This window comes from Anser brachyrhynchus, assembly GCF_964034855.1.
Source record: "Anser brachyrhynchus genome assembly, chromosome: 13".
NCBI classification, from domain to species: Eukaryota; Metazoa; Chordata; class Aves; order Anseriformes; family Anatidae; genus Anser; species Anser brachyrhynchus.
Window position 1 is genome coordinate 10,913,443 of NC_137708.1, and position 11,335 is coordinate 10,924,777.

General features: G+C 49.7%; 1 protein-coding gene across 7 annotated transcripts in view; it reads right to left on the minus strand.

Annotated features, from left to right (window-relative positions):
- LOC308177416 (gamma-aminobutyric acid receptor subunit alpha-3-like) overlaps positions 1-11,335 on the minus strand; it is an 84,647-nt gene that overhangs the window by 20,909 nt on the left and 52,403 nt on the right. For all 7 annotated transcript variants that reach the window (XM_080554686.1, XM_080554689.1, XM_080554687.1 and 4 more), the window contains exons 4-5: positions 7,463-7,530; positions 3,226-3,446 (exon numbers count right to left, since the gene is read on the minus strand). In XM_080554686.1, coding sequence (XP_080410812.1) covers positions 3,226-3,446; positions 7,463-7,530 — 289 coding nt within the window. The remainder of the gene's footprint in view (positions 1-3,225; positions 3,447-7,462; positions 7,531-11,335) is intronic.

Genomic DNA, 11,335 nt, shown 5'->3' on the forward strand with positions numbered 1-11,335 from the left:
AGATTACATCCAGAGATTGCTGCAGCAGCTCAGTTTTTGTCTGTACCTTATGTAAATCCACGTGCAATCCCCGGTTTGTTGTGCTCAGCTCTGACACCAGAGCTTTGAGGCCTTAACTGGGCTTTTGTGAGCTACTCAGATCTTGTAGGAACTCCAAAAACAAGACAGCAGAGGCAGGGCTACATGACAAAGCTGTGTTCCCCGCACTCTCTAAGGCAGCCAGAGCAGCAGGGAAGAGGCAGAAGGATCAGTAATCCTGTCCGTTGCTCAGCAGCCAGAAGGAAGGGAAGAGAGAAATACAATTTTGTGCTGCAGTCACAAAGGCCATCTTGTCACCCGGGTGCCAAGGCCTGAGTCAGGGATCAGATGTTTGCACCATGATGCCTAAGGGATCTGCGAGGCGGCTGTGCTGTGACTAAGGGAAATCTCTGGACGCCCAGCTACAGCTGGTGTGCGGCTCCTCGAAGCTCAGGCCAGTGATAAAGAGGCTCTCTCCAGGAGCCATAAATATTGTCACACCGGTGTAATTTTGCTGGATGCATGTGTCAGAGTTGCTGTTCCACCAGAGCAACTTCATCTATAAATGTAAGCCTTGACTAAGAGAAGTGGGCTTTCACGGCAGGATAAATAGCAAGAGACATGCCTCTAATTGCACATCAGCAGAGCTGATCCCCCAAGGATATTGGCTGGTACAAGGTAAAGGAGGAAGATACGTCTCAGGAGTCAAACCGCATGGCAATGCACCAGCCTCGACTGAGCCTGCAAGGAACTGCATGGGGCAGGCAGCACGCAGCCCTGCCAGTCCTGGGAAAAGCTGGCGGAGGTCAAAACTCACTCTCCAGTCAGCAGCACGGAGTGGGACTTTGGGGTTTGCACTTGGCTGGGCGGCAGCTGTGTGTGGCTGAGACTGCCTTCCTGCTCCTGCTCCCTCCTTTCAGAAGGGCACGCGTGTGTGCACCTTGGAGCTAGGCTGGGACGAAGGAAGCACAACATAAAACAAGTCTTCTTCCAGCCCTTTCCTGGGGGGAGGTTTCAAAGCACCTAAAGAGGGAGGGCAATACCATCACTATCATTTTACAGAGGAACTGAGGTGCAAATGCCTATGAGTATCTAGAAGCCCGTGGCAGAGCCAGGTCTGGTCTCTGAGCCTCAGCCTGATGCACAGCCCTGGGCTGTGCAACCTGTGCCCTTACGTCTTCTTTCTGAGCTCCCACACGAAAGACCCTGTGTGGCCCTGAGTGAGCTTTTTCTTCAGCAGCAGGGAGAAGAACAATCATCAGCTGTGCCGTGACAGACATCCTGTCCTGCGTGTATCAAACAGCAAACCAAGAAATGATATAAAACCTGCTTCATCCCTAAGACACTGTCCTGTGCAGAGCTGTGCTTTCCAGATGCCTTTCTGGCCAGCTCTGACCACATCTTCAGTATCAGGCTGGTCCAACAATGCTCAGGGCTGCACTGGAATAATTTCCCACATGCTATTGGGAAAGTTTGCAAGTGACAAGCTCTGCTGGACAAGCAGAAAGTCCACGTGCACTATGGCTCCTGGTACTGAGCAACACAATGTGACAGATATCCAGTCCCCACCTTCGGGTATCTCTGAGTGGGCTCTTCACCTCTTGCAAAGACTTGGAAGTACATTTAAGGGGGGCATGAGCAGACACAAAGGTAGGTCCCTTTGTGGTCTCCTTCATCCCCCCTCCTTCCCTCGGAGACGGCTAAACTGAAGGATGTGTTGAATTTATTTAAAACCCCCTGTGACTCCACTTCCTTCCAGAAGCTCATTCCCAAGAGCCTCGTGATGCTGTCACCCTGGCACCTGCCCAGCCCTAAACGAAAGAGCAAATTCAATACTTTCCCAGTCACACAAAACTTGCTGAAGGTAATGGTTATTTGCTGAATAAAGAACAAGCAAAATGATATAAAAGCCCTGAAATTGGGTCCTTTTTTTGCTGCCTTACGCCAGTAGCTCCTATAACGCTTTGCAGTCAGACAGGGATACAAACTGGGGGAGTGTTAGTCATCTGACATGCAGGTCAGACAGCCAGGAGCAGAACTGAGCCCTTGAGTCAAATTGGGCTTCTCCCTTCATTTACCCCATCTGCCTCAGTAACGTGAGATCACTGATGTTCAGAGACCTCCACCCCCAGGGCACTGGCAGGATTAGCTCATATTTGAGAAGTGCTGCACAAGAGCAGAGCATTGTTTATCAATGTAGGCTGTAAAACTTGCTGACACTGTGTAGATTCACAGCCAGCTCAGCTATGAAGAGATGAAATCCTGTCTGGTCCTCGAACAGCAGAGGTGAAAGTGCAGCATCTCGGCACACAGAATCCACAATGAAGCGTGTTATTAGTTTGGGTTGGCTTGAAGATGGAGGCACAGAAAATAATTTTTGAAAACAAGGATTTACACCTTCCCATAAACAACTCAGTCCCATTCTTCTGCATCTCCGAGTATCCTGCTGTTTCATTTATAGGTCCATTTACCTTGGAAAGCAGATTAGTACATCAACCCCAGGTGGCAAACTTTAGTTACATGGGTGAATAGCTTCCAAGCATACAGGAACAACTCAGTAATTCCTGAATTAACATACAATTAACCCAAACTTATTTCTCCATGTTCTCCACCTGTTGCAGTTCAGTGACAAGTGTATGTACCAGGGCTGTTCTTGAGAAATCCATGATCCCCCAGGCATGGCTCCCCAACAGCAACCTGTGACTGGAAGGAAGGCCCCAGCTGCTGGAGCTGACGGTGAGGCTGCACAGCGTGCAGCACTGCCTGGAGAGCCCTTCCTAAGCACTCACACTGCAGGGTTACCCCCTGTTTGGGGCTTCTACCAGAGCCCAGTTTTTAAAAAGCTGGTGATTTTTTTTTTTCCTAATGAAGATCATTGATTGCACAGATTGGGATTTTTCATTTGGTGAAGTGGGGAAAAAAAACCACTTTGTTCTCACAAGCAAGCTTGGGCTTGTTAGATCTTTCACAGGATTCTGGAGTAATATGCTAACAAATTCAGAGCTGCTCTCAAGCTGTTGGAGAATGCCAAATTCTCCCATCCCAAAGTTTTTCTGCCGTTACCAAAAACCTGACTTCATATCCCATCAGAGATCAGGAACAAACATTACTTTGGTGGCAAAGAAATTGCATAAACTACAGATCCATACCTGCCTTCATGGGACTGTCATGTGTAGGGGGACCTGGAAGGCCATGGCACGAGCTTACCTCATGGTGTACAGCAGGGTGCCGTTGTCCACCAGGCGCAGCAGCTTGTTGGGTGTTGTCATGTTGTGGGCGACAGATTTTTTCCCGTTGTGGAAGAAAGTGTCGGGGGTCCAGATCTTACTGGCCAGCAGGTTGTTCAGGGGGAGTATCTTCATGGGACCATCGAACTTCAGCCTCTCGTCTCTCCAGGACTGCCGGAAAAAGACATCAATGGTGTATTCCTTTGTGGAGAAAGGAGAGAAAAATAAGTCTCGTTTTACTTAACTCCTCGTTGAAGTGCTTCAAGAAATGGCGAACATCTTCGATCATCGAGCAGGTTCTGTTTGGGCAGCCCTCGGCTGATACGAAGCCTGATGCAACAAGAAGGAGGCAAAACTGTGGAGGATGACAGTCGCTTGCTGTGTTTTGGAAAGTGACTTACATGCGGTGCCAAAACCTGCATCTCAGTGTTTGTGACAGACTGCAGACAAGCTGCAATTCAGCCTGCAGTGGAAATCGGGTAGTCCTGGGGAAGCACTGCTGCACCTTTATCCAGACGTCACGGGAGAGGGGAGCATTGTGTGCTGCTACGTGGGAGTTTGAACAGGCAAAAATGAAGTTCCATGATGTGCAATTGGGCAAGGATGCCTGTAATTCTACTCCTACTCCTAAAACAAACATACAAATAAAGTTTCAGGACATCATTTTAACGTTCTTTTGTTCCCCAGAACATCTCCAGCAAAACATTGAATCAAGGACCACATAAACTTGTCATTATACAACATTCAGTGACTTCTGTTTTCTTTCTTTCCCCTTTTTTCTCTTTTTTTTTTTTATTTTTTTTTCTAATGTAGAAACCCATTTCCTAGGCTTATTTCCAGCTGGGGCAATTAGAAGCTATTTCTTTGAAATCCTGCAGCTAGAGACAGCTCACAGTTTCTCAGTGTTACTGACAAAATGGATTTTTGCCATCCAAAGAGAAAGCCAGAAAAATAAACACCAAACGCACCTCAGCCTTCAGTAATAACGTAACGTTGAAGGGGGTGCTGGAGAAATATAACTTCAGCTGTTACCTCCGTGCCTCAGCCCCTCTCCCAGTGGTGGGGCATTCACTTAGCCACAGCTCTTGTCCCGTGGAAACGGTGGCAAGGTGGAATCAAGCGTGCAGGGGCTGAAGGGTCGGCTTTGTCCCTGTGCTCCAAGTCCTTCTGAGAGGAGAGGGGAAAAACTGGGGAGATATTTTCAATTTGGGTGCAGAAGGACAAGAAGAGGTGCAAAGCCACACGACCCCAGAGCAGGGCACTTTCTGCAGGAGACAGGGCTCCGTGGTGACGAGCAGGTTTCACCTCGCAAGGATGCTCCTCGTGGCCATTTTATCAGCAGTTATGCAAGGCAGCAGGACGCACCCCAGCAAACGTCACCTCACCGAGGTGGCAGACTCACGTCCCCAAGGCCAGGCTCGCAGTGTCCTCAGCCTCAGCAGCCACCTGACAGAGCAGCAGAGGCAGTGCAGCTCGACAGCCACCCCGGGACAAAATTAAATTAGTCTCTGGTGCCTGGCGCGTGGGGCTGCCATTGCCTCCGACCCAAGCCACTCGGCGTGCTCTCAGGGCTCAGGGCCCTTGGGCGAACTGCCTGACCCCGTCAGCATGAGCTGCTCCACTGCTCACCTCTTTGGCACGCACCTTATCTCCCTAACAAAGGATCTCATTAGCTCCCGAGGTTTGTGGAGAGAGACAGGGACTTTGGAAAAGCTGTCCCAGCTGTTCCTCCCCTGCCGCTGCAGTTTCATAGTCTTTATTTATGGGCTCCTGGAGGCTGCAGAACCAACTAAACTTATCATTGTGAGTGATTTCTTTCCTGCAGCTCTTCTCAGCAGCGTTTAAAAGCTGCTGCACGTCAGTTTCCTATAGGTCATAGAAATTCCTACAGGTTTTGCAGCAGATGGCAGCTAAGTGAAAGCATCTCAGTAAAGAAATTCCTCCCTGCTCCCTGACCGCAGAGCCACTTCTGCCCAAATGTGAAGTTTCTGGAGCCTGGCTTGGGGAAGGAAAGAGAAAAGACCCTGTTGTCCCACAGGCTGTGCCCTGTGAGGATGTTCTGTCCCTTCACAGAAGGCGATTATCCCTTAGTGGTTTTAAGCTCAGTAAAAAAATAAACCCAAAGGAATGAGCCTGTGTCTAGTCCCAGGAGGTAGCTTTGGGAAAAGCCCTGATCAGTAGAAAAGCTATCTTATTCAGAACCCTCTGTTCCTACTTTAAAAAAATTACTTTTCTGATACATTCCCAGGTCCTGCAGGTCTTCTTTTAAGCTAAGGAAAGATTCCTAAAGAAAAGAGAAACCACGTACAGATTCTTCCCCTCTTTTCTATCCTTCTTTCCATAACAGCATCATTTCCAGGTCACCCCTTCCAAGGAACACACTTAGTTCTAGGCTGTGCTCTCCTCCACCTTCTAGAAGTGGCTGAAAACACGAAGACTGAGTCCTTCTCCTGAGTCCATCCATCAAAGCTTAAAGCCCCCGGGATTTATTAATTTTTATATCCTGGGGACTAAGACAAAACTGCAAGAGCTCACTACTGCAGATTCAGGCACATGTCAGGTCCCATCAGGCTCTTTCCTAACCAAACTGAGACTAGAAGGCCCTTGGAGCATCTCAGGGAGAAGGCGCTCATGTCCTCCTCTGTGCTCTGTAAGCGGCTGCTCTCCTCCGTGCTGCACGGCAGCTTTACCTGCCTCTGCTCCATCATCATCATCATCATCACAGCCCCTGCCTGCATCAGGATGCGCAGGAGCAGCTCTCCATCGAGGTGAGGAAGGGCTGTGGGAGGGACGGGAGCCAGATCAGCAGGCAGATGCCAGCAGGGAGGGAGGGACTTCCCCACCGAGATGAAAGGGAAGGAACCACCGCAGAGGAGCAGGCTCTCCCCACGCTTCCCTAGGAGATGGGCTTTCTCTCTCACACATCCGAGTGCGTTTAACACCGGAATGGCACGCTAAAACACATTCGCTATGCATTTGCAAAATACACGGAACTAAAGCATGCAAGGGGGAAATAATTTATTATTCTTTAACTGTCTTGCTAATTTTAAATTCATTTTGTCAAATCACATTGCAGAGAATACCTTCCTCTTTCCAATACCTCATATTTCTTCTTCACAGTTCATTATACACGCTCCCTTAATCAAATATGCTCCACCTTGGAAGTAATTATCAGATCGTCCCCAAGGGCTGAGATTGCTGAATATATTATGGGTCTCCGCTGCGGTAGGAAAGCAAGCGAGATAGAGAGAGAACTCAGATGAGATTAATACTCTCGGCTACACTGACATTAACTTCTCACCCTGGAAGGAGTGCTCTTTCCAAAGCTATGTGAGGCTGTGTGGTGGGGCTAGCACCGCAACGAGATTTAATCCTCCACTAGCTCCTCCACTTCCTAGCACTGGACAGTTGGTGAGGGAAGCCCCAGGTTCACAACCTTGTGGGCACAGAAAATGAAACCCTCCCGGCTTCCGAGGGGCTGCAAGAGCTGCAGGACGTTGCTTCTACGTGCCCCAGCTGGTGAGAGCACTGTCTGCGCCTCCTCCTGCGGTGCGCTCCCCCCGAGCCCAGTGCTGCCCACCGCCCAGCCGGGCCGTCCCAGCACCAAGTCCCTCTGGGACCAGCGTGCCGAAGGGGCTCAGCACCAAGCCTGTGACCGTCCTCGTGTGGCAGCCCCGAAATGTTGGGCAGCCACCAACAGCCAGCTCCTCCCTGAGCGGCTGGGCGCGTGTGGAGTAAGAGCTGCAAGAAACACTGTGGAGAAAGCTCACTATTAATTATGCTCCACAGTCCTGTTTTAATTAGAAGACAAACTGTTGTGGGAATACAAGCCTAGATTCAGACCTCAGGCCTTTTCATTAATAATTTTCCCCGAACATGTCAAAATACTGCAATCAGTTTGCTCGTTTTGTTTTTTCTGTTTTGCCTCCTTTCTGGTTCAAGCACTAAGGACCATTTCTTGGTGGAACCTCTTCTCTCCTGGCATTGCCATCAAAACAAGCCAGGTTCTGTCATCCTCCCTTCTTCACAGGGAGCGCCTTCCTTCCTCCACACACCGTCAGGCTGAAGAAAGCTGTGCTTACAGGAGATAAAAAGACCCTTGCAGTGCTCTTGAGTAGTGCAAGGACATCAACTCTTCAAGTTTGCATTTGCCATTATCAGCCTCTGATGGGACAAACCATCCACGTCCTGCGAGGCACCCAGCCAGCAGCACTTACCATGTCTGTGTCCGAGACGGGGCCAAAACTCGTCACGTAAATGTCTGTCTTGACTTCAGTTACACTGTCTGAAATGAAAAAAAAAGGGGGGGGGGGAGGGTAATTTAAAAAGCAATTAGAGAACAGAATTCGTTTATCCAGGAAAGGTTTTGACATGATGCACTTTCATGGCAAATGCCACCCTGGCAAAGCCCCTGGTGAGCTGGCATCGCACTTTCTGCTGTACCCTGAACAAGGGCTGATTTTATCACTTGTAATTGGGCAAATTCATCTCTGAGCAGCTCTGCTCTTTTCCACTTTTACACCAAGGATGAGTATGTCCCACGCAGCCAGACGACGTGTATTTGCAAAATGCACACAGCTATGCAATACATAACGTGGTGCAGATCCACACATTTTCAGTGTAGAGGTAAGCCCTGATGTTCTGAAACTCCTTTTAATCTGCAATCCCTTTGTGTCTCCCAGCCTGATAAATAGCCTAGCAATGTTCTACTGGTTTTAGGAAACCCTGTTTTTGTTACAGCTCCAGGCTTATCTGTACATAAAAAGAATCAATATTCTGATTGCCTTTTACTCCCATGGCGCTTGTTTTCCTGATGAGCAGCTGCTCTTGCAAAGCTGCTGCTCCTGTGCATCACACAAACACCCACATGCCGACACGCACTGCCCCCGTGGGTGCTGACCTCCAGACACTGCCCAGCAAGAGCTCCAAGTCCCAGTTCCTGCCCAGAGCACTAAAACTCAGGGCAATCTTACTCATATGCCTTCAGGTAGAGACGGAGTGCTGCCCAGAACATGGCCAAAACATCACACACAGCTCTCGTTCTGGCTTCCTTCATTACAATCTCGGTGTGTTTCCCAAACAAAATCTCTCTGTTTGCAGGGAAATCAAGGCACAGAGAGTGGCTCATTTTCCAGATTCACAGCTCTACGCTCTCTGCCCACCGGGTTATGCTGAAAAATGATGAATGAGATGAGCTTAGCACCATGTTACCATAAATCCCCATTGCTTTAGGGATAGACAATGCAATTGTGCTCCTTTTGTACGGCATTAGTTGGCTTGGAGCTGCTTTCTGAATAATCAAATTAGAGCCACGAGTAAGAGCTCACGTTTTATCTGGAGTATCCCATTCTGGCCACTGCAGCAGTTCACAGGTAGCCTGGATAGCCCATTGCTCAATTCAGTTATGGAAATCCTTCCATCCCCTGACAGTTATTTTGCAGTATTACGAAGCTTAGTCTTATGCTTCAAAGTTTTGTATCCAAAAATAAGATAATGCATTCTGGCAGAGTTTTCTCCTTAATGGCTAAAATATACATATACATGTCCTCAGTTATTATGGCTGGAAAGCATCTGATGCAGCCTGTGGCTGATATTGCTGTGCTATATAAGTAACCCTTGATCTTGTCTTGATGCGATAAAAAGAAGGTTAAAGAGAAATATGTATGTGGTACACTTTCTGAAACACTCAGAAAACAACGAGACAGCATCCTGAGCAAAACGAGCTACTTCTGTAAGACTTCAGCACTCAGGGTATTCTCTCCATCTCCCACCAAGCAAGTCCCCAAATGAGATACACAGAAGAAAACTCTAGCGAAGCAAGGCTCTTTAACACATGCGGCGAGAAAACTAATTATATTTTAGAGAAAACAAGCTCTCTCCTCTCCCCTCCTCCCTTCCTAGCATTCAGCTTGTCCACAATAAATGATTTGTAGTCACGGGTCTCAGAGCAGACCCGTGGCTGCCCATGCAGCCAAGGGGAACTGAGCTGGGCAGAGGGGTGAAAGGACCCCCACTCTATGAAGGGACCCTCGGGATCCAAGCTCTGGGGAAGGGATTTGGGAAGCAACGAGGAGGTGAAAAGGCAGGAGTAGTTTGGGACACCTTCACATACGATCATGATGTCCTTATCGTACTGTAACCTGGCTGTCACAGAGCCCACGGACCCTTTCCCACCCCATCAATCTGGCAAACCCAATCCAAGATGACGACGTTTATTAAGATCTTGTATTAAAAAAAACATGACCTGGGACTGACAAACAGACAGGCTGCTCACCCAGACTATCTCATGGATGTTCGCCTGCCCAGCAGGATGAAAGAGAGAGGTCTGAGCTCCATGGGAGTGCTCCAGGTGCCCAGCGAAGGAGCCATAGCCAGAGGAACACCTTGTCACCCACCCTGTAGAATAAATTCCATCCTAACTTCTCCCCTCCTCATCCAGGCAGCACGGGCTTGCTGAGGACCCCCGTTTCCAGGCCACACAGCCTTGCTGCCTCGGGGCAGGTCATTTGAACCTGGCGGCAGCCCCACATGGCTGCAGCGCAGCTCCAGCACTGGGACAAGCCGGGGTGGCTCGATTATCGATCTGCTCCAGCACTTGGGAAAATTGGGCTGCCTGCACCCTTTGTGGCAAAATCCGCTCAGAATTTCCCCATTAACATGTGCTCCTAAAGCAGGGCAGGGACTGGCCAGGATCCAGAGGGATTTCTGAAGTTAAATCGTCCCTGAGCAAGCAGGGATTTCAACAGAGCAGGGAAATCCTGAGATCAGTAAAACACCAGCAGAACAGAGCAGCTCAGAGCTCCCCTTCCTGCCCGGTGCTGCAACCCGGGAGCTCCCACACTGCTCTGAGCACCTCAGCCCATGACGGTGGCGCCTTCTGCTGCAGTGATGGGGAGCTGCTCAGCCAGCCTCCCCTCCTCGCCCTCACGTGTTCCCCCCTCGGTCCGAACAGGGGGAAACCTCACTCATTTTGCGGCAGCAGAGAGAAGAGCATCACCCGCCTCGGTTCAGGGACACCCTAATCCCCAGCCTGGCTGCTTTTTCTGATTCCCACCAAAGATGTGATAACTAAGGGCTGCGCTGTAGTTAGGTGCTTTCCCCAGGCCTGTTGCAGAACGTTAAGTGGTGTTTTTCCCTTCCTAGCACTGCCGTTCCTTACCGCTTGAAGTTTTTTATATGCATGGTGAATTGAGCCTTCAAGCCCGCTGGGAGGCAGGTGGAGGCTGCCAGCCCTGTTTTATAGCTGGGGAAGCAAAAAAAAACAACAACAACAAAAAAAAAAAAAAAAAAACAAACAAAAAAAAAAAAAAACAAAAACAAAAAAAAAAGAAGGAAAAAGGAGAGGATTGGCTCAGGTGGGAAGCTGGAACAGAGCACAGACCAGAACCCCGGGGGCTGCACCACTGCCCAGCACAGGGCTCGCCCTGCCTCTTGGCACTCGCACCCTCAGGCCCCACAATGGCCCTGCTGCTGCCACCAGGGGACTGGGCATGAAAGAAAACGCCTTGAAGCAGACATGAAACCAGAACGAGGGATTTTCAGGTTCAGTATTTGAACATTGGCAGAGTTTAGATACCAAGTGGTGTATCCTGTTCCCAAGCCATTTGTTCAAGGCTGGTTCCCTCGTCTGTGCTTTTGCCCACTTGTGGGCTCAGCTTACTCCCAAACCTCAGCACACCTGGGTTTCCAAAAGCGTGCGAGCAGGAGCAAGGTTCTGTAGGTCCCTCGGAGCTGCCCCTTCGCTCACAGGGCACAAAGCCTGGTCCCTGCCTGCCAAGCACCACGCTTCGCTCCTGCTGCAGAAATCCCCCACTGCCAGACAGATCTGCAATGCAAATGTAAAACAAAAGCTGCAACATCCCTTCCCACAGTGTTACCATGGCATTCCCTACACCTGCCTGCTCCTTAAAAGCTGCTCCTCTCTTTCTCCAGGAATTTTCTACGCCGCATCTAGCTGCTTATGCAGGCAATAAATATCCTTATTAGCACCGCACAGAGGGCTGGACTCTGCCACCCCACGCCAGCAGGGTGGGTTGCCTCCCTTTCACGTGCAGGCTGCTGCCGGGGTGCTTCGGGGTTCCCATTTCACA